Source organism: Dama dama, chromosome X (genome assembly GCF_033118175.1).
Source record: "Dama dama isolate Ldn47 chromosome X, ASM3311817v1, whole genome shotgun sequence".
In the NCBI taxonomy this organism is placed as follows: domain Eukaryota; kingdom Metazoa; phylum Chordata; class Mammalia; order Artiodactyla; family Cervidae; genus Dama; species Dama dama.
In genome coordinates this window covers 98,111,997-98,137,701 of record NC_083714.1, presented here as the reverse complement: position 1 = coordinate 98,137,701, position 25,705 = coordinate 98,111,997, and the positions used below count along the sequence as shown (strand labels likewise).

The 25,705-nt window shown below is 39.6% G+C and overlaps 1 protein-coding gene across 1 annotated transcript in view; it reads left to right on the top strand.

Annotated features, from left to right (window-relative positions):
* Window positions 1-25,705, top strand: part of CLCN5 (chloride voltage-gated channel 5) — a 188,416-nt gene that overhangs the window by 151,827 nt on the left and 10,884 nt on the right. Inside the window, exons 4-10 of the mRNA XM_061137891.1 lie at window positions 8,003-8,154; window positions 11,310-11,409; window positions 15,406-15,593; window positions 19,022-19,144; window positions 20,017-20,223; window positions 23,083-23,163; window positions 23,405-23,947. Of these exons, the coding sequence (XP_060993874.1) occupies window positions 8,003-8,154; window positions 11,310-11,409; window positions 15,406-15,593; window positions 19,022-19,144; window positions 20,017-20,223; window positions 23,083-23,163; window positions 23,405-23,947 (1,394 nt within the window). The remainder of the gene's footprint in view (window positions 1-8,002; window positions 8,155-11,309; window positions 11,410-15,405; window positions 15,594-19,021; window positions 19,145-20,016; window positions 20,224-23,082; window positions 23,164-23,404; window positions 23,948-25,705) is intronic.

Here is a 25,705-nt window from a genome sequence, read left to right as displayed (position 1 = left end):
TGTGGATCACAATAAACTGTGGAAAATTCTGAAAGAGATGGGAATACCAGACCACCTGACCTGCCTCTTGAGAAACCTGTATGCAGGTCAGGAAGCAACAGTTAGAGCTGGACATGGGACAATAGACTGGTTCCAAATAGGAAAAGGAGTACGTCAGGGCTGTATATTGTCACCCTGCTTATTTAACTTATATGCAGAGTACATCATGAGAAATGCTGGACTGGAAGAAGCACAAGCTGGAATCAAGATTGCTGGGAGAAATATCAATAACCTCAGATATGCAGATGACACCACCCTTATGGCAGAAAGTGAAGAGGAACTAAAAAGCCTCTTGATGAAAGTGAAAGAGGAGAGTGAAAAAGTTGGCTTAAAGCTTAACATTCACAAAACTAAGATCATGGCATCTGGTCCCATCACCTCATGGGAAATAGATGGGGAGACAGTGTGTCAGACTCTATTTTTTTGGACTCCAAAATCACTGCAGATGGTGACTGCAGCCATGAAATTAAAAGACCGTTACTCCTCGGAAGGAAAGTTATAACCAACCTAGATAGCATATTAAAAAGCAGAGACATTACTTTGCCAAAAAAGTTCCGTCTGGTCAAGGCTATGGTTTTTCCAATGGTCATGTATGGATGCGAGAGTTGGACTGTGAAGAAAGCTGAGTGCCGAAAAATTGATGCTTTTGAACTGTGGTGTTAGAGAAGACTCTTGAGAGTCCCTTGGACTGCAAGGAGGTCCAACCAGTCCATCCTGAAGGAGATAAGTCCTGGGTGTTCACTGGAAGGACTGATGCTGAAGCTGAAACTCCAATACTTTGACCACCTGATGCAAAGAACTGACTCATTGGAAAAGACCCTGATGCTTGGAGGGACTGGGGGCAGGAGGAGAAGGGGACTACAGAGGATGAGATGGCTGGATGGCATCACCGACTCGATGGGCATGAGTTTGAGTAAACTCCGGGAGTTTGTGACGGTAGGGAGGCCTGGCGTGCTGCGATTCATGGGGTCGCAAAGAGTTGGACATGACTGAGTGACTGAACTGAACTGAACTGAAGGACCCCAATCTTGGTATTTAGAGCTGTTGTTTAATTTTGCTTTTTTTCTTGGCAGAGTATTTACACACCAGAAGATTAACTTTTTAAAAAAATCTCCCTGTTTTTAAATTGAAGTATAGTTGATTTACAGTATTTCTGGTTGTACAGCGAAGTGATTCCGATTATATATACTTTTTCAGATTATTAATATTTTCCCTTATAGGTTATTACAAGATATTGACTATAGTTCCCTGCATTATACAGTAGGTACTTATTTATCTAAAGAAGCTTAAGTCTTAATCCACTGCTTTTTGGAAAGCTTTTTGCATTTTGCTACTCTATTCGTACCTCAGTAGTTGATCTGGAATGGAATCATTTCTACACTCATTCTTGATAACTTAGTTTTATGAATTTAATATTTCTTTCTACTAAGCAAAAAAAATGCTAAGAAAACAGACCAATTGGATGTGGAATAAGACCCACAGCTTAAGCTATTTGTCATCAAGTCATATATAGATACCTCTGTGAAAGAGTACAGTTTCATCCCTCTCATTGATAAAACCTTAAAAAGTAGTAATATTATTGTCATCATCCTTATTTTACACTTAAAGTATTTTTTCCTATTCTAAAAACTATGATGAATATCTTCTAATTTCTAGTCCATACTGGTGTCAAATCCCCATTAAGTGGTCTTCCTGTGTTGAAAGTTTTAAGAACTGTTGTAGGAGCAACTAACATATTAGAAACAGAAAATGATCTGATCAGATCTGTGCTCCGCAAAAATAACTCTGTCCCCAAATATTAACTTTATCGTTGTGGTTTTATCATAGGATACATTAAAATTGGTAAGCATTTCTTTCTGTTACTTCATAGTAATTGACCTACACCTGACAGCCTGTATAAAGGAACCTTTGGCAGAGAAGGGAATAGTGGGGTAGAAGAGAGTAAAAGAAATATAATGTCAAATTCTGAATACCATTGCCTCATTTATTTTTTTAATTGAAGTATAGTTGATTTATGATATTGTGTTAATTTCTGGTATACAGTAGAGTGATTCATTTATACATTTTGGGGAGGATGGGAGAGAATTTTTTTTTTTGGAGAGAATTTTAATGCAGCCACCAAATTAAAGGATAAAAATACACACTGAGGAAACCAGATCTGAAAGAGACACGTGCACCCCAATGTTCATCGCAGCACTGTTTATAATAGCCAGGACATGGAAGCAACCTAGATGCCCATCAGCAGATGAATGGATAAGGAAGCTGTGGTACATATACACCATGGAATATTACTCAGCTATTAAAAAGAATTCATTTGAACCAGTTCTAATGAGATGGATGAAACTGGAGCCCCTTATACAGAGTGAAGTAAGCCAGAAAGATAAAGAACATTACAGCATACTAACACATATATATGGAATTTAGAAAGATGGTAACGACAACCCTATATGCAAAACAGAAAAAGAGACACAGAAGTACAGAACAGACTTTTGAACTCTGTGGGAGAAGGTGAGGGTGGGATGTTTCGAAAGAACAGCATGTATATTATCTATGGTGAAACAGATCACCAGCCCAGGTGGGAAGCATGAGACAAGTGCTCGGGCCTGGTGCACTGGGAAGACCCAGAGGAATCGGGTGGAGAGGGAGGTGGGAGTGGGGATCGGGATGGGGAATATGTGTAAATCTATGGCTGATTCATATCAATGTCTGACAAAACCCACTGAAAAAATAAATAAATAAAGGGAAAAAAAACATACTGTAAACATAACTTAAAACAATTTAGACTCAAACAAAATGTGAGGTAGACTGACTAGTAAAATTCACCAAATGTTGGTTAGGAAAATTTTATAGTAATAAAGTAACACAGGTGCCTCCTTTTCTAAAAATCACAAAAAGCAATTGCATAAGTTACAGCCAAAAATTGAATACAACAATTCTCATTGTAGTTTTAGTGTATGTGTATGTGTGTATATATATATATATACTAAATATATCTATATTCCTTTTCATATTCTTTTCCCTTATAGGTTATTACAAAATATTGAGTATTAGTTTCCTATGCTATACAGTAGGTCCTTGTTGGGTATCTATTTTATATATAGTTGTGTGCTTCTGCTAATCCCAAACTCCTAATTTATCTCCCTTTCCTTCCTCTTTAGTAACTGTAAGTTTGTTTTATATGTCTGTGAGTCTGTTTCTATTTTGTAAATAAGTACATTTGTATCATTTTTTTAGATTCTGCATATAAGTGGTATCATACAACATTTGTCTTTCTCTGCATTACTTCACTTAGTATGATAATATCTAGATCCAACCACGTTGCTGCAAATCCAGTGCCTCATTTCTTAATCTGAATTGTAATTAAATCTCATTTTAGTAGGAGGACTGTGTCATAGCTGTCAGTCCTCTAGTTTTCAAAAGAGGTAAATTTACATGGAATAAAATAGTTCCTCCACAGAAGCACTGATGGAGCATTTGAAAAACACATGAAATTTCACCAGAAGTTATTGACATGGTACTAGCTATGCAATCCAGTTACTGTACATTGAAGACCTATACATTTTTTAAGTGCCAAAAACTAGTATGTTAAAGTGTAAAATAATCTAATAAGGGAATGCAAATCTTAGTATAAGTGAATATATTCTGTAGTGGTCTTCAGATACTACACATAGAATCCCATTTAGTAAAGATAATTTTGAAGGAGGCTTGTGAGGTTGGCCCTGTCATCCTCTTTAAGTAAGAAATACATACTTTTCTAAAAGTATAATTGTACAATACAGTCACACTTGAGTCATAGCTTTTGCTTTTTAAACTTGTTAGTTTTTTGCCACAATACTATCAGTTGCCGCTTCATTTTACTCCTTGTTAGTGCTAGGTTAGTTCATCAAGAACTGAGATACTGTCATAGTGATGGACTGGACCAAAAGCATGTAGGTTCCATGAAGTGCCTCACATTTCCTAAGATTTTGTTATATTGATATTTTAGGATGCATCAGGCCTTAAGAATTGATGAGAGTAATCACAACATTTTGAAACACTATATTTAGGTCTGATTATTGGAGCACACCAACTAGATTAATGTTTAACAGTGGCTGTTCTGTGCATTCACTTAGGTGGTTAGGAGATGGCAATTTTCTTTTTCTCCTGTTCTGTTGAGAAAAAATTGACATACATCACTGCATAAGTTTAAGGTATAAATCAGGATGCTTTGATTTACATACATTGTGAAATGATTACTACAATGAGTTCGACTAACATCCATCTTCTCATGTTGTTGTTGTTTAGTCGCCAAGTTGTGTCTGACTCTTTGTGACCCCATGGACTGTAGCCCACCAGGCTCCTCTGTCCATGAGATTCTCCAGGCAAGAATACTGGAATGGGTAGCCATTCCCTTCTCCAGGGGATCTTCCCAACCCAAGGATCAAACTTGGGTCCACCTGCATTGCAGGCAGATTCTTTACCCTCTGAGCCACCAGGGAAGCCCATCTCATATAGATACAATAAAAGGAAAAGAAAGAAGAAAAGAAAAAGTTTTCTCCGTATGATGAGAACGCTTAAGATTTACTCTCTTAACAACTTTGCTATATATCAGTGTTACCTCAGTGTTACCTATATGTAGAGATGGCAATTTAATTCTTCTTTACTGCATTAGCCTTTTGCTTATTGCACAGTTCATTAAGACTTGCTGAACAGTAGCCTTCAGAATAGGACCAGAGAAGGGAAAGTCTTTAAAACAGTGCAGATGTACTAGTGAATTAATTTTCATGGCTGAAATATCTACTTTTACCCCGGTTGGATTAATGAGATCAGACTTGATACTGCTTTCTAGGTAGAGTACTACTGCTAAGAAACAACTTATTTTCTTGACTGCTTTCTGAGTTTTCAAAGTTACTAGGAGGTATTAAAGACCTGACTTTGTATGCTAAGTTCATATGTGGTTCAGTTTTTCATAATTTTCTCTATAGAAAGACATAAGCTATGTGTATACAATTTAAAGAATAATCATCATGTGAATACTCAGGTAACCCCTGCCCAGATTAAGAAAAATTGCCAGCTTCCCAAAGCCCAACCCTCACCATGTGCTCCATCCAGAAGGTGACTCCCCTCTCTCCCTAGTCAGCTACTGTCTTTACTTTTGGCATTTTCTTGTTTCCCCTTATAATGTAGTCACTTACATGGGTATCCTAAAACCATATAACTTAGGTTTGTCTGCCTTTGAACTTACATGAATAAAATCATGTTATGTGCTCTCTTGTGTCTGGCATCTTTCATTCATTTCACTAATTTGGCTCGTTACTCTAGTGAGATTTTTATCTGTTATTGGTATCCAGTGCATTAAAAAAAGAAAACCTTTCCATATTTGCCTGTCTCTCTTTCCCTCCCCCTTTTTAAAATATTTAAGATCCCTGTAATTTTAAATGCTTTCTGATATTTATACTTTGCCTTCTTAGATTTTCTGCTAAATGGTTTCTGAAAACCTTAAATTTGTCTGAATCCCAGTTTTCTGAACTGACCTGACTGCCTCTGGTTTGATGGCATTTGTTTAGATGAGACTACATCTTTAAGGCTTCTGTGCTTAGTTAAAAATCTTCTTTCTCCAAGGCTGGTCCAAGGGTCTGGTCACGTGATTCCAACAGTGACATCACATTCTGACCGCCAGGGAACATTGGTGGTTCTTTAGGTGGTGTTTGTTCCTGTGAAAGGCAGAGAATACAGCAAGTGCCCTTCTAAAGCAGTTCAGACCGGGGCTCCTTCTGTAAAAGCTCCTCAACCTAAATGAGGAAATGCGGGCTGCCAAGGTTATTTCTTCTTTGAGGCAGAAAAAAAGAAAGCTGTGATTGAAGGTAAGCAGGCTTGAGCCTGGCCAAGGACCAAAGCATGACCCCAGGGAGAAGGGGGTCTGGAGAATCACAAGCAGTCTGTTGTCGGATTCTAATCATTGCCTGCTCTTTCCGAGCTGCCTGACAATTTGCGTTTATAATAGACTATCTACAAAGAAGGATGATTCAGTACTCATGTTACCCAGTGATGTAATAGGATTTTTTCTTTCCTGTTAGGAAGCTGTTGCAGATCTTCATTTTGTCTTAATATCCTTTGAACTGGGGGCCTCATTTGATACCTAGTGTAACATTAGATATCTAGTAGAAGCTTTTTAAAAATCAGTTTCACAAAATCCTTTGAAAATTTCTCCTGAAAGGAGCACACTTAAACCAGAGCAAATTGAATTGAAGCATTAACCTGCTTAAAAAAGTCAGTTTCTGGTTGGTTGGTGTCCTGTGTTCATGTCAGCATTTGTCTTGAGAATTCAAAGAGCTTGGTTCCCTCCTGCCCCACATACTTCAGCCTCTTTCTGCCCTCCTTCCCAGCTGGCTGTTTCCCTCCAATCTCTCAGACAACACACCAGCATTCATCTTTATCAGCATGCCACTGACATGATAGGAAATGCTGAGCTGGTGATTCAGCAGACAACCATTTCATGGTCAGGTACGCTTGAAGATATGGAAAGGACTTTGGTTAGGGGTTTTAAGATTAACTTGTTCACCTCCTCCACTCCCCCCCCCCCCCAACCTCACCCCCACTCTTACTGTGATTTGGATTCTGCAGAGCTTTTCCTTTCAGCTGTGCCTTGTTTGTGAAAGGTATGCTGAACTAGGTATTTGGAAGACTTAGAATTTGTAAACCAGGTGCAACTTGGGTGTTAATTCAAACTTGTCCTTTGAGAGTGCTCAAATTGTCTGTTAGTTGAGGATGTAGCTGGGGGGAGACGAGGTCAACTTGGGCCCACTTTAGCCTTCTCTGCAGAGGAACTTATCATCAAACAGTCTGGATATAGCTTTGTCCCTGCCAAGGTTGGTGTTGCAAATGTGAGCTGTGGCTAGTTGAGTTCATTGATGGCGTTACTCTGCATTTTTCCTCAGTGTGCATTTGTATGCATTCCTGAATACAGTTTTACATTTTGTGTTTAATAGTGAAATTTTGTTCTACCAGAGGATTGTGGAAATATTGTAAAGAAGTTTGTTAAGTAATACTAAGTAACCTTGTGTAAGTGTCACTTCTGAGTTTAAATACTCCTCCCTCATCCCAACAGTTCATCAAACAAACTTGGGCTCACCTGATATTTACTGGGTTGTGGCTGTGTGCTAGACACTGGAGAAGGCAATGGTGAATCAGAGATAGGGCTACCCTCAAAGAGCTTCTAGTCTAGAAAGGAAGATAAAGCATTTGCCTAAGTTATTATAGTAGAAGTGCTAAAAATGAAGCAGGTAAATGTGATTGTTGGCCAAATGGATATGTTTCTTTCAGTTGAAGGATCAGGGAGGGACCTGTCATTTCTGAGCCATGCACTTTTCTTTAAATCTCTACTTGGAAATCTTAGACTGTCCTGGCATACTCAGTAAAAGTTTCCACAGGCCCATGGCATCAAGGATCAAAGTCTTATATCCATGGAAGTGAAATATGTACATTCCAGCCAGCTTAACTCTGGAAGAGACCCACATGCTTTCTTTGGAGTCCCTCCTCAGGCAAAAGCCACCTCTGAGGATTGAATTACTGCCTTGTAAATGTATTAATAAAATGGTTTCTGATGTAATTTGTCTGCAAAAACCTTTGACCCTTTTGTCTTCCTCCCAAAACATAAACTGAAATATCTAAACTGCTCCAAGCTCTTGTCTTTTGTTTCATACATCCTTTTACCCTGTATTTCAACTGTCAGTTCTCCTTTTGTACCGTCGTTCTCATCTGTCCCTTTCCATTCACACTGCCTTGAGATGCTCATTGTTTTGTGTCTAAACCACAGAAACCTTTGAATGTGAAGGATGTTCCTGCCAGGTGATCATCCTGCTTTATCAACATACCCTAACTGTAGTCATCTGATAGTTTAAGGGCTCACCTGGTGCTCAAAAAGGAGGTATTAAAAATGTCCAAAGTGTCTGTATTACTAATGTCTTCTTTCTGTTCAATCCAGAGAATAGGTCATACAATGGTGGAGGAATAGGTTCTTCAAATAGGATGATGGACTTCTTGGAGGAGCCAATCCCTGGTGTGGGGACCTATGATGATTTCAATACAATTGATTGGGTGAGAGAGAAGTCTCGAGACCGGGATAGGCACCGAGAGGTAAGACAAAAGATGCTTTGTGAGCTGAGTGTTAGGAAACATCAGAAGTTGAAAATATATATTCTTTCCATATATAACCCTCTGCCCTGGATGTGGCTGAATTTATTTTCTGTTGGCCATGTAGGGTTTTATTTTATTTTTATTTTTAAGGCATCTTGAAAATAATTTATATTTAATGATGATTTATCTTCCTATAGTGAGTGGTTGAAAAGGATCATTGGGTGTAAATGCCTATGTAGAAAGGTGAAAACAGTTGGTGGGAGGGACCAAAATAAATTTCAAAATATTTCTTCCCCATCTCATCCTTCTTTATGGTTTTCCCTTGAAGCAGAATTTTTACAACTAAGAAAAGTAAGTGGACTCTTTTTAAAGAAAAAGAGTGTTTACTGAAGCTTACAGGATAAACCTGTGATTATAGCTCTTTTACAAGTATAAAACCAAAGCACATTTATGCACTGAACTAAAAACTGCAAGACCAATCAAATTCAAATCAATGACATTAATTTAGTATGATAGTTAATAGAAGTACTTAGAGCTATGGCTCAGTTTTGTTTTGAATATGACAAGAGAACCTCCATACTTTTGTCTTTTCAAAGTACTGTGAAAACTTCTCAGAGCAGCCCACCAAGGTTATTTGCCTTTAACTTACTGCTGAATATCATTTAAATCAGGGAATCACAATTTCTAGTCTGAGTCAGGAGCATGTGGAGAGCTTATTCAGCCCCCATCATCCTGATTCAATGGCGAACATGTCTTCAACCAACAGTAGGTATGATTATTTTTTTTCTTTTTGTTTTCTGCTTTGAGTCCAAATTTAAAATTTGCTTTTTAAGTTGACTCCATTTTCTCCTGAGTTCCTGGTTTCCTCCTCTCAGACCTGAGTGAATCTCCTGAGCCGTCAGGTTCAGGTCACTTTTCATTCCTTTCCCGGCTCCTAACTGCTTTTCTCATGACCACCTGAGCCCAGGATTGTCCCAGGTACAGGTTTTGAGAAGTTTCTTTGTAATCCTTAGATTTGTGATAATCCCACTGAGTTTTCTTCTCCTAACTCAAAAAGGTGATCTCTATAAAACATTTTGGTTTTTTTAATAAGATTCCTGCTATTTGGGAACATATCCATGTATTCTTTCTATTATATTAATTCATCAGGCAGGCTTTAAAATATAGTTTTATAGCCTTAGAATCTTTTTCTCTATATAATTCAGAATTTAGTTTGTCATCATTTGCTTTTTCAACATGTTACTCAGATTGTGAAAACCACCTGTGAAATGACAGGAGTACATTTCCCATTGTATCAATATGGTTGCATCTGAGACACATTATATCAAATAATAATAATTCGGGATCAATTGAAATGTGTTTATCAAATGTTCAAAGGAGACCTTTTTTAAGCATTAGGTGTTCATCATCTGAATGGAAACACTGTCAGGGAAAAGTGTCACCTCATCTACTTTCAGCATTTCAATTGGAAACTTAAAGTCATAAGTCTAAATGAAATTTTAAAGTGCTTTTAACATCTGCCTGCTAATGCAGGAGATGCAGGAGGCACACATTGGATCCCTGGGTTGGGAAGATCCCCTGGAGGAGGAAATGGCAACCCCTACAGTGTTCTTGCTTGGAGAACCCCACGGACAGAGGAGGATGGTGGGCTACAGTCCATGGGGTTGCAAAGAGTCAAACATGACTGAGCAACTAAACACAGTACAGCACACAATAATTTATTACTCGTGATGTAGCTGCAGATCAAGATGGGGCAGCTAACTTTCAGTTTCAAAGATAAGAAATAGAGGCAGAGAAAGGGGAAGTACTAATGCCAAAGTTGTCAGAATGCTTGGTTTTGAAATGTGAGCACTGAAGAGCTAAATTGACAAGGCTAGGGCCTAAAAAAGTAAACATTTCTGTACCTCTTGATAGCTGCAGATATTCCCAGCAGGTTTTTGAAAATGAAAGAGATCATCCCTAATATCATTTAGGAACTACAATCACTGTACAGTTAGGGGTTTGTGGTATCAAGTCTTAGAATTTGCCTGACCTGAATTACAGCCCCATGTAGTAAACTTCAGATTGTATTTTCACCACTCAAATAAGCCCATATTTATGTATTCTTTGAAAAACAATCAGACTATTTTCCATGAGTCAAGAGACCATTTTAGGACTATCTGATGTCCAGGCCAGAAGGAGACCACTGCAGTAAGCAAAACAGGTTGATGTTATAAGAAATTAGCAGCTAAGGGGCTTCCCTGGTGGCTCAGTGGTAAAGAATCTGCCTGCCAATGCAGGAGACATGCATTCAATCTCTGATCCAGGAAGATCCCATGAGCCAAGGAGCAACTGAACTAAGCCCATTAGTCTGTGTGCCACAACTGTTGAGCCTGTGCTCTAGAGCCTGGGAACTGCAACTACTGAGCCCACGTGCTGCAACTATTGAAGCCCAAGCACCATACAGCCCATAATCCAGGACAAGAGAAGCCACCTCAGTGAGAAGCCCATTCAGCACAACTAGAGAGTAGTCCCTGCTCTCCGCAACTAGAGGAAAACCTAAGCAGCAGCGAAGACCTAGCACAGCCAACAACAACAACAAAATCTCTAGAAGGCTTCTCTGGTGGTCCAGTGGTTAAGTATCTGCCAGCCAATGCAGGGGATGTGGGTTCGATCCCTGCTCCAATAAGATCCCACGTGTCATGGGGCAACTCAGTGCATGTGCCATAACTATGGAGCCTGTATGCCTAGAGTCTGTACTCTGCAACAAGAGAAGCCACCGCAGTGAGAAGCTTGCACACTACAACAAAAGTAGCCCCTGCTCATCACAACTAAAGAAAGCCCATGTGCAACAACGGAGACCAGTGCAGCCAGAAATAATAAATAAAAGACAAAGGCCTTATTAAAAATAAAAGAAATTAGCTGCTAAATAGGGAAGCCTTGAATAAGGTACTTGCAGGCATTGCAATACTGGAGATGAAGGTGGGGTTTGGTAAAACAAGGTTCAATAAACCTCAAAGTTCTTGGTGACTTTGGTTCAGCCAAAGACTTGAGAAGTAACTCTGAATTGGTCTCCTAATGAATAGGTTTGTCTTTGTGTTTCTTTATTGCACATTTTGATGTGAAAAAGCAAGGGTGTGTGTAAAATCTATCAATGTTTTCTCATTTCTCCCTAGATTACCAACAAAAGCAAAGAATCAACATGGGCCTTAATTCACAGTGTGAGCGATGCTTTTTCTGGCTGGTTGTTGATGCTACTTATTGGGCTTTTATCAGGTATGGTAAACCATGTTAACTTTCTAAACAGATTTCCTAAAATTGTGGTGTGCCCGTCCCCCAAGTCATGAACTGAATTGAATGCTGTGCTTTACTGTTTTCCTACATGAAAGAAATCACTCATGGACCTTTTGGAAGCTTGATGACCTTAACTGTAAAGAGGTACTGATACCTCATCTCCTTCATTAAATAAATGAGATTAAATAAGGAAATGCATTTAAGTGCATTTGTATACTATAAAATATTATATCCATTTTAAGGTGCTGTTAGCCCTGACTTTTGAAGCTTATCTTGAGGAAGAACCTTTCTGTTCGAGATAGGATTTTTTTTTTTTGTTTTCATTTTTTTGGGGGGAGGGGTGGGAGCAACTCTGTGACTGGCAGGAACTTGATCTCTGACCAGGGATTGAACCCATGCCCTGGCAGTGAAAGCATCAAGTCCTAACCACTGGACCACCAGGGAATTCCCAATTGTTTTTTTTAACATATACTACATGGGTAAAGAATCTGCCTCCAATGCAAGAGACCTGGGTTCGATCCCTGGGTCAGGAAGATCCCCTGGAGGAGGGCATGGCTACCCACTCCAGTATTCTTGCCTGGAGAATCCTATGGACAGAGGAGCCTGGCGGGCTATAGTCCATGGGGTTGCAAAAGAGTCAGATATGACTGAGTGACTAAAACTTTTGCTTTCTTTCACATGGGATTTAGGAAAGAAGATGTAGAAGAGGACTTCTTGAAAGATTTTTGTAGTTCTTAAACATCTTCTCTCTTCATTTAGGGGTAAAATATGTAGGACATGGCTCATACCCTTAAGGGGCCTACACTCTTATTCTTTCATGGTGGTTGAGGACTGGGATGGTACTACCTTTTCCTGTCTTCTCCATCAAGCTCCTAAGCCACTCCAACTATATGGTCTATCTAGGAATAGTATACTTGCTATGCAATACAGCTTCAAAACAGGTCCCTAAGCAGACTTCCCTTCCTGTGGCGGAGGCAGAAAACCAAGAATACCAGGCAGAAGTGCTGAGATTTATATCCTTGTGGCATTAAAAAAAAATGGGCCTCGAAAGACTGGGGATAATGAGCTAAATAGAAGTTAGGTGGGAAATCAGGAGGTGGTTGGGATGGAATTGTAGTTAACAGCACAGGCTCTAGTTTGTGGCTTCTTGAATTTGAATCCCAGCCCCACCAATTGCTAGTTTTGTGACTTTAGGCAGGTTTCTTAACCCTTGAAAGCTTTAGTTTACTGACTTGTAAAATAGGGATAATAAGAGTACCTATTTTGCAAATTTGCTGTGAGAATTGAATGAAGTACAACATATATAGCACTCAGCACAGCACCCAGTTGTTCACAAGCTGCTGTTACTTAGAGATAATTCATGAGCTGTGGAGTATAAAATGATCACAGCAGCTAGTGGGAGCTGCTGCCATTCGGTCATAGCACCCTGCAGCCCTGTCTCCCATCAGTGGGCTCCTCAGGGGGACATGCAGGGGATGTTCACCATGTGCCACATTGTTTACATAAAACACCCCCATTTTTCTTGAACGCTGTGGCATTACCCTTGCCTCTCCAATGCATAGAAACTAACTCTCCACCATCCCACCCCTCATTTCTTTGTCATGGGATAGGAAATTAAGATCCAGTAGGCTTGTTTACCCCCAGATACTTTTGCGACATCAGGCTACCACATAGTAAATCCGGTTTCTTATTTGATTCATTCTGTGTGCTTTGGTAGCAGCTCGTGTGTTACAGCCAAATCTGGTGACAATCCTGTGTTTTCTACATCAGTTAAATCTCTGCAGGTCCATTTGCTAAAAAAAAAAAAGAAAGAAAGAAAGAAAGATCACAGCAAATGAGAAACTGCTCATTCATAGCAGAGTTTTCAAAGATTATTTCTGGGCCAGGGGTCAGCAAGCTTTTTCTATAAAGGGCCAGACTAAATATTTTAGGATTTGTGGGCCAAATGGTCTCTATAGCACAAATGTAGCCATAGATAGTAGGTACACACATAAGCTGGACTGTGACCAAGAAAAGGTTTATTTAAAAACACAGAGGTGGATTTGACCCTCAGGCCATAGTTTTGCCAACCCATGGTCTAGGGTGTTAATGCTGCCCATTCTCTGTCTCATACAGAAGAGAGAATATGGTCTGGACAGTTTAGAGCTGGCTCATAATAGACTGAGTGGGCTCTAATGTCAAATATTACACAGAGGCTGAAGAGAAGGAAGGGGGCTGAGAAGGGGTTATATAGTTTAGCAGTTAGGAGGATACAAGTGACCTTGAAAAAAATCTTAGATAAATATTAGTAGCCAGGTTTTTTTTTTTTCTTTTGGCTGCACCTAGTGGCCTGCCCAATCTTAGCTCCCAGACCAGGGATTGAACCTGGGCCCTTGCAGTGAAAGCACCAAGTCCTAACCACTGAACAACCAGGGAGTCCCAGGAGCCAGATTTGAAGGGGAGGCAACCACTGTAGAAGTTTTGGAGCTACTGGGTAGTCATCGGAAGGAGAGAAGGGACAGAAGCATGAAACGATAGCATGGACAAATGGAAGCACTGCATTCTTTAGGGTGGGGGAAACCTGCTAAAATTCATAACCAGGGAAGAAAGAGCCAACTGGGAAAAGAAGAGGGAGACATAGAAGGGAAGATAGGATGCAGGGTACCAGGGTTAGGTAGAATAAGACGTACACACGTGAAACAACCAGAGAATTAGCCAAACTCTTTAACATCACTTAGTTTTCTGAATTCAGGCAGTAAGGGCAATAGGGTTTAGAAAGAAGAGACGATGGGGGCTGGAGTGGCTGAGAGTAGGTTCAAACAGTTTGTCAGATTTGACTAGGTTGTTCAAGTGTGTAAATAACCTGTATTAACACTTAGCACCTACCAAAACATACACACGGCATGGCCTCCAGCCTGCTGGAACATAGGCGTAATATCCTCAACTTTTTAATGTATGTCTTGTCACTAGGTGGTCAGTGAATATTTTTCTTCCCTTCATACACACAGGGTATTTTGTTTTTAAGCATTGGAGGGCAACAATAGAAGCAGTGTGTCTGAATGCAGGAACAGTGTGGGAATTCAGGGGCTGTGAATTTTATGATGTCTTTGCTATTTGCCTAAAGCACGATTCTAGACCATTTAATTTCTTTATTCCAGTATTTCTTCATCTGGATAACAGAAATGATGAGAAGGCCAGAATTGAAAGTATTATAACTATCTTAACCCTATCAGTCTATTAGCCATAGTGCATGAATCCTCATTCATTCTCATAATTTTCTTTGAGGAATGATCTATATAAAATATTTTTTGCTTCATCTCACTAAGAAAACCAGAAGTTCATGCCCTAGGCTCAGAAGGCTTCAGCCTGCCTATAGCTTCATCTCATCTCCCATGTACATCACAATTTGTGCTTTTATAAATTCCGTTCCCTTAGCCTAGAATGCTTTTGCCATTGCTCAAATTCCCTTGTTCCTGGTGCCAAATCAGTATCAAGACTGAGCCCTTCTCATAGTCTTCATCAGCTGCCCCCATCAAGCCATCTCAAATACATGTCATATAATATTCTTCAACATGGGCAGTTCACATTTTCTGTCTTATGTATAAAGTGAGAATAAAACAATCTTTAATAAACTTGACTTTCTTTATGGATCAGTCTTCATCAACTCTCAGCAGCAGAGTCTTCGCCAGGTGAGGCAGCTAAAAGTCAAATCCACTCACTCCACACCCCCAACCCAACCACTTTGCTCTCTTCTAAGTTTCCCATATAGAAATTCTGCAGACACAGTGTTTAGTGCAGACACTGCTTTTTTTCCCTCTTGAACAGGCATTTGAAACAGGTAAAATCTATTAGAGATAATAGGTAAGAAGCAAGCAGACAATCAGGTTGCAAAGGAGGTTGCAGACAGAATGAGAATGTATGTACTTGTCCATTATTGTGATTCCTTTTCCCTTATTTTCTCTCACGACTGTAACTTTTCCTTCCCTTCCCTCAAACCAGGTTCCCTAGCTGGCTTGATAGACATCTCTGCTCACTGGATGACAGACTTAAAAGAAGGTATATGCACATCAGGAATCTGGTTTAACCATGAACACTGTTGCTGGAACTCCAAGCATGTCACCTTTGAAAACAGAGACAAATGCCCAGAGTGGAATAGCTGGTCCCAGCTTATTATCAGCACGAATGAGGTAACACATGGTGAAGATTTCTGAACTGCTGACTTAATTATTCTTACATTTACTTCATTTCTTATACTGTCCTCGTGGCAATTGTGGAATCTTCCTTTACATTCCTTTTCAGGAAAAGGGGAACCAGTGCCAGCTGCCTTTCTCTGTGGTTTAAGTGCAGCCCTGTTTCTATATCTTCTGACATGTGGAGTTTGATGCTTATACAACAACATAATTTGCTTTTTGCTTGTTTTAACAAACCGTGTTTCTTCTTAGTTGTTAGTACACGGTGTGACTGAATCTTTCTCTAGTAATTTCCATAGAAATGCCATAGTCAGCCAACAGATAAGCTATAATTTCTAACAAAAGATGTAATGGGTTAAAAATGTGTTTAAGCAAAATTTCCCTGAGCATTGTATTAGAACATTAAAGAAGTATATTCCTTAGCAAAATAGCAGAAACCCAGGAATGAAATTGTTCATGATCCCCTTTTGAAATTAAATTAAAATTTCATTTGTCCTTGTCTTCTAGCAAATCGTTTTGGATATAAAAGTAACTTTGTTTTTCAGTTCCTTACCTTTCTCTTACTACTTGATTTGTATGTTAGATCTCTCCTACTGAACACAAAAGCACATGAAATAACTCTCAACTCCCAATTCCACTCTGACTTCTACACAGGTACTTCTAAAACAGGTGCCATCTCAGCTCACTCCTCATCTACTGTGTTAGTAAAGTGAGAAGGACAAGACTGGAATAGTTGTTTGTACTTTTAAAATTTATTTTCATACCTACTTTGGTCCACAAACAATTTGAAGGGCACACCGCCCCGCCACAGACTCAGTCAAGGCAAAAGAAGGATAAGAAAATAATGTCAGAAATAAGAGTATTTATGTACATATTTGACTATGCATATTGGCTTGTGAAAGAGGTCAATTAGAGGATTAACTGCATACTATACGTGTGAGAAGTTTATGTTTGTGCTTCTCAAACCGGGTTAAGGTCAGCATACCGGAGGGTATGTGAAACCTCAGCATATGTGCTGTGTGCCTTCCCAGAGTATCAGTGCTTCCCAAGTATTTGGAAGAAATTTTTTTTTCAAAAATTAAATGTAAACAATTGTTATAAAGGAATGAAGGATTTCCGTGTTTAAGATAAAACAGAATCTCTATTTCAGCTCTGCTCCTGTCTGGGTACCCCACCCCCATCCTCTCGGATGGAGAGAAGTTTGAGAAGCCCTGGAATTTAGCATGAGAGAGTGTGTGTGTGTGTGTGTGTGTGTGTGTGTGTGTGTGTGTGAGTGATTCCCTTAACTCTTTTATTTTTGAAGTATAGATTCCCAGGAAGTTGCAAAGCAAGGTACAGGAAGGTCCCCATACCCTTCACCCAGCCACCCCCAGTCATGACATAAGTATGTGTGCATGTGTGCTAAGTTGCTTCAGTTGTGACTGACTCTTTGCAACCTTATGGACTGTGGTCTGCTAGGTTCCCCTGACCATGACATTCTCCAGGCAAGAATATTGGAGTGGATTGCCATGGTCTCCTCCAGGGGATCTTCCCAACACAGGGATCAAACCCGTGTCTCTTATGTCTCCTGCATTGGCAGGCAGGTTCTTAACCACTAGCACCACCTGGGAAGCCCCTAACATTTAAGTATTTGTTGTTGTACAGTCCCTCAGTCATGTCCGACTCTTTGTGACCCCATGGACTGCAGCACGCCAAGCTTCCCTGTCTTTCACCATCTCCCAGAGTTTGCTCAAACTCATGTCCATTGAGTTGGTGATGCCATCCAACCAACTTCTCCCGCCTTCAATCTTTCCCACCGTAAGGGTCTTTTCCAGTGAATTGGCTCTTCACATCAGGTGGTCAAAGTGTTTATAGTACACTAGCAAAACAAAGAATGTGACATTGTTGCAACCTGCAGACCTTATTTTCACCCATTTTATGAGCATAGAAGAGAAAGAGGGGGAAGGAGAGAGAGAGTGAGTGTGTGTGTGTGCATGCGCACAGTTCACTGTAATTTTAGCATATATATAGATTTGTGTAGCCACCACCACAATCAAAATGTAGAAGTGTTATTCCATCACCACAAGGCTCCCCCAAGCTACTCCTTTAGAGCTATGTATGTGTGTGTTTAAGTGTTCCAACCGTAACTTTCAAATTGGAGATTTGCTCAAATGATAACTTTCTCTGACTGTCCTTTTAATGAGTGAAATCCTTACCTGGGGAGAGTTAGTTGTAGGTTTTAAAAAGAGTTCTGCTGCCAAGAACTTGGCCTCCTGGTCTCTGCCTATAGTCAGTTTCAGCCACTTCTCCTTTCTTCCCCTTTCCTCTTTGTTTCCTCCTGGTAGAGTATTCTTCCTCCCTAGCTATATTCTAAAGGCTAAGAGAGAGCAATCATTTGTTCCTCTCAGAGACTAAAATAATGGGAAGCCTATGTCAAAATTATAACTCAGAAAAAAAACCTGAGTGTTGGTTCTCCTCGTCTAGGTCAATGAATTTTTTTGATAGTGTTTTAGGTTTTAAGATACCAAAAGTCCACTGAGTTTTGTGATCCATGTAATTTGAGTGAGTTTCAACTTCTAATATTTCTATCACCAAGCATCATATGCCAATGTTCAAAATGTTTTTTTTTAAGGCATAGCTATTTTGCAAGGCTTTTAATGGTGGTGAATCCTTACTAATGGTCAAAATTAGATTTCTTTTCTGGCAGACTTCATTATAATATATAATAATATACATATATTCTTATATAAGATAAGTATGTTATTTCCATTTTAAAAAGTAGTCATCTCTGTTTTATTCTTTGGGCTATCTGACATCTCACTGATTTTGTCTGATAGTCACAGCCCAAAACGTTTTACTGCATATTCCTGTTGCTACTCAACAACTACACCTTTGCTACTACAGTGGCAAAATTCTCTCAAAGATGTGGTCATCTCTACAGAATATCATTGCTTATTTTAAGAAAAACACCCAAGAATTGTATAACCGCCTATGAGAATTTGACACCAAGGTAGGTAGTAGCCAAAGGTGAATTTAATGGGATTCTAGAGCCAAACTTCACTTGAAATGTGTAGCCAAGGTTCAGTCATTCCAATAAAAGGACTGCTAAGACTTTTAATGAAATTGACATAGTATATATATATTTGACTACAAAATCTATCAAAGCACTCATATGGAAAGTGAATTTGCATTTTCATTCTTGTCCATCCTTAGAAGCCATCCTCAGTTTCCTTTGGGTGGAGCAAAAGCCTCTCATTTTCTGTAGCAAATGAGCTGACAGTGTTTTAGTAGTTGCTTTGCTGACGGTCTGGAAGAAGCATTTTGAGCAATTTAATATTGTTTTGTTTGTTTTCTGACCTCCTCTCCTGAAAACCCATTACTTAAGAGCTGGCCTCACTGAGGGTGTCTAGGCTAAAACCAGCTTCTTTCTTTTCCCTCTGTTGCAGGGAGCCTTTGCCTACATAGTCAATTATTTCATGTACGTCCTCTGGGCTCTCCTATTTGCCTTCCTTGCCGTATCTCTTGTCAAGGTGTTTGCACCTTATGCCTGTGGCTCTGGAATCCCTGAGGTGAGTCTCTAAAATGGTTTATAATGGTTTATAAGTGGTAACAATAATCCTTTTTAGTTAAAACCATTTAATATGTATTCCAGCATATACTGCAGTTGAATATTAAATGAGATCAGATCCCGAGGCAGTCTAGGGCCTTTCTGGATCTTCCCTTAAGTTTCCTCCTAGACTGGGCCACATAGACATTTAAAGGGAGTTGATTCCTAGCCTCCTACGGGTTCCTGGTGAACCAGCCCCCTGAAGAATTCCCCAACTCCCTAACCAAGAAGCTTTTAGGGTAGATTGCAGGATTCTGGTCTGAAAAAAATAGTGGTACTGTCAACTTTTTTAGAGCAGAAGAAATGAAACTATTTTGCCACATTTTTTACAACATGATTTGGGCTAGAAGGAGGGTGATTAGAACCCTATTTCTAATGACTTTTGGTTTAGATTACTTGACAGTGACTGAAACCACTGAGATTTTAGGTTACCTGGATGGCCTTGCCTCTCTCCGTTTCCTGATCAAGTGATAGCTACAGATTTTTTGGCAGAGAGTCAAGGCTATACTAGTAAGGGAAAGTAAGAAAAACACCCCCCCTCTCAGTTGCCCTTTCTCCACACACATGCACTCTCATACTTAACAGTACTCCCTTGCCCAGCTATCACATGCCCCCCCCCCTCCAAAAAAAAAGAGCATAAAACTTTTAAGAACATTTCTCATTTTCTTGGGATCCTGGGTCCCCTCCCAAACTTGAGTCACTGTTTCAAGCTTTTATGTGTCACTTGTTTAAAAGGTGCACTTGTTTAAAAGGTCCTATAATAAGGACCAGATTTATTGCTTCTTAGCCTTGTTTCCATACTTACTCCGTGTTCAATCCGTGTTTAACCTGCAGATAAAAACTATCTTGAGTGGTTTCATTATTAGGGGCTATTTGGGTAAGTGGACCCTGATGATAAAAACCATCACACTGGTACTGGCAGTGTCATCTGGCCTGAGCCTGGGCAAAGAGGGCCCCCTAGTGCACGTGGCTTGCTGCTGTGGGAACATCCTATGCCACTGCTTCAACAAATACCGGAAGAATGAAGCCAAGCGCAGAGAGGTAATAACAAATGACCTTACCAGTCTCTCTCTCTCTCTCTCTCTCTCTCTCTTTTTTTTTTTTTGGTGAGAGCACAAATGGTACAATTTTAGGGATGAGAATTGGGGGATTCTACCGGTGTTAATGCAAATACTCTTTGACCCAGAAGTTCCATTTCTAGAAATTTGTCCTGCAGACATTCTACCATGTGTGCACAAAGGTGTGTGGGGATAGGCAGTGCAGCATCTGTCAACATAGTGAAAACCTGAAGCAATCCAAATGGCCATCAGTGGGGGACTGACTGAGTAAACAATATTCTCTCCATACTCTAGAATCCTATGCAACTGTTAATGAGATAATGCTATGTATACTAACATGGAATGATGGCTATAAAATACCATTAAACTTTCAAAAGCCAATCTCAGAATAACATGTATAGTAAAAGTCAGTTAATGTTTTTATAAAGTGTGTGTATTGCTCCTAGAAAAAATGGCTGAGAAGTGGTTTCACCCCAAACTGTTAAAAAAGAGTCTGCTTCTGGTGAGGGGGAAAGTGAGGTAGATGCTAGTGAGGAAGAAGTAAAGACTTTAACTTTTTATAATGTATAATTCTATACAAGCATGTGTGATTTCTGTTACAAAATAAGTTGCAGAAATAATGGAAGACTTTTTAAAGAAATTTATTCCTGTGAAAGAATATAAGTTCAGCATGTGTTTCAGATGCCAGCTTTTCTACCTTTTATTTCTACCTAACAGCATACTGTATTTGTTTCTCTGTATTAGACTTCTCTCTCCCTGCCTTCCATCTCAGCCCTACAAATTAGTCCCACTGCAGTATCTCTATAGTTGTTCTCATGTTTATACAGTTGTTAATGTATGTCATTTTGAGGAGGAAGACCATTTTTTAAGAAGTTCCAAGTCATTGGTTACTTTTTTCCTGCTATAATTAAGAATTTGAGAAAATAATGGTTCTTGATTTTTTTCCCTTGAATTACAAAGAAATCACATATGGAATGGGTCAAGACCAAGGTTATTTCATTAAAGAGGATTTTTCACAAAATTAGAACCTCATGATTTATTCTGAAAGCAAAAGAAAACAAAATTCCCCATAAGACTTGGAAGAAAATTCAAAGATGTTGAAATTTCAAATATGGAATACATTTTGATGGTTCAAGGGAAAAAGTTCCTGGCAGGAGAGGTAGGCTAGCAGGAGAGAGAGAAGGAAATCCGAGTAGGTTGTTTAGCTGTCTGTCAAATACATAAAGGCAGTCTTATATTGGTGAAGTTGTTAGATAGGAATAATGTATAACAGAAGCTAAAGAGATGAAAAAAAACATTTTAACTGGCAAGAGTAAAGTGTTGACTGTTGCTGGTTTTGCATAAGTAGAGGTGACTTTGAAACTGTACATTGGTGATTACTTTCATTTTATTTCATATAAAATTGGCATTTTTGTTCAAACAGTTCTTATAAAATGAAAGAAGAGTTTGATTTGGCTGTTTTTCCATACAGATATCATATATTTCTAACTAAACACATGAATAGTTGAATATGTCATTCACTTCTTATTGCTTATTTAGAGTTTGCAGTTATTTTTTCCTGGTGTTCTCACCATCAGCAGTAACCATTTTATGTCCTCGGGCCTTGTCATAATGGCCAGATGGTTGAGTGTAAAATAAGAGATTTGAGAAAGCAGGGCATAGATAGACTGCACTCCACAACTTATTGGCCAGTTCAACTCTTCCTTCTCCCTCATAATTCATCCTAAACAAAGTCACTGAAATCCCCTTTCTCAAGTTCTGTGTTAAATGTCCTCATCCTTCTTAGATGAAAGCCATTCTAGTCTTGAATTTCAGAGTCCTCCCCAGCTAGCACCAGAGATCACTTTCCCCAACACCCTTCATTTTCCTGGGTCATCCTGCACTTCCAGAGAAACCTACCTATTTGCCAAGAGCCATTTTTTTCCCTTTAAAAACTGTCAGTTTTATTCAACTTCCTTTTAAAAATAGCTCCTTGATACCACACATCATATATCATTCCATAGAAACCAGAATCCAACAAACTAACTTTCTCAGTCTATTAATTCTGGTGTGTTGGTGTGTTTATCATGCACCTTTTACATTCACATGCCTAGGGCTACTACATACAAAGATGGTACTCTTGAAATATCACTTGCTCTCTTTCCCCACCTCCTTGTCCCTTTTAATTTCTCTCTGACAGCTTCTTCCTCTTTCTCTCTGTCCTTACCCTTTTCCTTGCCACACCTAGACACACTTAGGTCTTAGGACTGTTCCCTTCAAAATCTATCCCCAACTTTGCTTCAAGTCACCCTCCTATTTCTGTTTCCATAGGTCACTAGGTGTGGAGTAGGGCACATAGTACAAGAAACTCTAAATACCGCTTGTCTGAATATTTGCAGCTCCTGATTAGCTGTGAGCCAATCGCTATTTGAAGTTTGTATCATTAGAGCTATCTTTAAAATCTCATTTTAAAAGCTTTTCTTTATAAAGAAAGTGCTGTGTAAATCACATAACTGGAAATATTTCATTTAGGTGGTGAATAGGTCTTACAGACCATAAATCAGTTGTGGAATTGGGAGTATGGGGGATGGGAGCATAATTTGGAATCAAGTACATGCCTAAATTAATTACAAAGAAAAGGCCCTCTGGGTGTTCCAGCATGTGAACCATGGGTTCAAGATTCAGCAGATAGTATTTGCTCTCAAAGTAAATATATTTTGAACTTCATTTTTGATAAGCTGGGTATAGAGCAGGTAAAGTTTTTTTTTTTTTTTGTTTACGTTTGGTAATATTCCTTTTAAAATGTGACTAAAGGTGGGAAAGTGGCCTTATTCTATCACTAATTTTGAGTTTTGAATCATAGGTCTTGTCAGCTGCTGCTGCTGCTGGTGTATCTGTAGCCTTTGGGGCACCTATTGGTGGAGTATTATTCAGCCTAGAAGAGGTAACTGCTTTTATCTGTCTGTAGAGCCATGCTTGTGATTTTGTGCCAGAAATTCTGGCCATTGTCTGTGTATACATTGTCTGTGTCCCAAAGTGCTCTGCCCAACTTCAGTGCTTTGCCACGGGACCAGAGATTTCCAGGCCATTTTCATCCTTAGCTCTAATTGCCACAGCACACTTTTTCTCCCCAAATAGTTCCTGCATATTCACTTGAGTTGATTTTCTCGCTTTTTCTCCTATAGGTCAGCTACTACTTTCCCCTCAAAACACTGTGGCGTTCATTTTTCGCTGCTCTAGTGGCAGCATTCACTCTACGCTCCATCAATCCGTTTGGGAACAGCCGCCTGGTTCTATTTTATGTGGAGTTTCACACCCCATGGCATCTCTTTGAGCTTGTGCCCTTCATTCTGCTGGGCATATTTGGTGGTCTGTGGGGAGCTCTGTTTATCCGCACCAACATTGCCTGGTGTCGGAAGCGGAAGACAACCCAGTTGGGCAAGTATCCTGTCGTAGAGGTTCTTGTCGTGACAGCCATCACTGCCATCCTGGCTTTCCCCAATGAGTATACCCGAGTGAGCACAAGTGAGCTCATCTCTGAGCTGTTCAATGACTGTGGCCTCCTGGACTCCTCCAAACTCTGTGATTATGAGAACCGTTTCAACACAAGCAAGGCGGGTGAGCTGCCCGACAGACCAGCTGGCGTGGGAGTCTACAGTGCAATGTGGCAGCTGGCCTTGACACTCATACTGAAAATTGTCATCACTATATTCACCTTTGGCATGAAGGTGAGGAGATTCTTTTGGTAGTTCCTGGATATTTGTGTGTCTGTAGGTTTTCAGGTCAAAGCCAAGACACTATAAAATTCTCATAGTTCATGGGGTATGTCCAGTTTCACCCAGCGTTATCCACTACCCCACCCCAAGGCCCCTTTTACCCACACATATCCTCAATATCCTTATAACTTCTTAGACAATTGTATGGCTCTCTAAAATTGTCCAAGCCTAGTTTTAGGCCAAATGCAAACCTTGGTGATGAGATTTTAAAAGTAGAAATGTTTTCTCCTTTTCTGTGGAAAACATATTTTGCCACTCAAAAAGGATGGTGAGGTATTTATCCCAGTGCATTTTGTATCAAAGCAATATCTGACCAACACATTTTTGGTCCTTATAAAGTGGCTTTGGAGTTTACCAATAAAGCAAAGTAGTTGGTTGAAGTTGCCAACCATTTTAACCACTGAAATAGCAATTTCATATGGTTCAACCCAATATATAGCTAAATGTATTTTTTACAGTTGTTATCAGTGTCCAATTATCAAGAACTGCATAGGTGACCCTGAATTAATATTTAGATTATCAAAAGCTGACATTAGGACAGTATCTTTTATTTTCAGTACTTGTTATAATTTCCATGTGTCAGAGGAAATCAAGAAGGAAAATTTTTATTTTCCTCATCTTCCTTGGTTTTTATGTGTCCAGGCAACAATACTGGAGTGGATTGCCATTACCTTCTCCAAGGGATCTTCCAGACCCGGGGATATTCCTGACCGAGGGATTGAACCTGGGTCTCTTCCATTTCAGGCAGATTCTTTATCTGTAGCCACCAGGGAAGCCCTTCTTTTCTTTAGCACTCAACTACCAATGTATTTCCTCTATTCTCTAGAGAAATAGATTCAAAACAGAAAATAAGGGCCAACAATGCAGTTTAGGGAGTACAGTAATCTCTGAATTCATATCCATCCTAAACATGTTGAACAGATTTGCAGTGCTTCTTGAGTTACTTTGCACCTCATGGCTTCATTCTTTGATTTAGAAGTGAATTTGCAGACCATCAGACCCACCCCAATTCAAATAAATTCTAGAATCAAAGTTGTTTTAAAATAATCTGCTGTTTGGGTTATCCCTGTCATCATTTTCCCTCTCAGCACAGAAATTTGAGAATGCACTATTGTATTCTGGTGGTGGTGGTTTAGTCCCTAAGTCATGTCTGACTCTTGAAACCCCATAGACTGTAGCCCACCAGGCTGCTCTGTCTATGGAATTGCCTAGGCAAGAATAATAGAGTGGGTTGCCATTTCCTTCTCTAGGGATCTTCCTGACCCAGGGATTGAACCCATGTCTCCTGCATTGCAGATGGGTTCTTTACTGACTGAGCCACCAGGGAAGCCCCAATTACATTCTGGGAGTTAAAAAAAAAGAGTCAGGAGACAGATGGGGGTTCCTTTTTGGGATAATCATGCAACCATAGTCACTACCTCATTAAAAAACTTATTTATTCTTTCTTTTATACTGTTAAACTGAAACCTCATGTGCCATCCTTTTTGTGTGGGCAGTGGATAAAGATTCAATACATGAGAGTGATTAGAAGAATTACATTTAAACCCCATCAGCAACATTTACTAAATCTTGGCCTTGGATGAGTTCTTAACCTCTCTGTACCTTAGATCCTTTGTGAATTGAGGATAATAACACCCGCCTCTTGGGGTGGTTATAAAGAACCCACAAAATCCAGTCTGTAGAGCATCCAGCATAGAGCATTGTAGATAG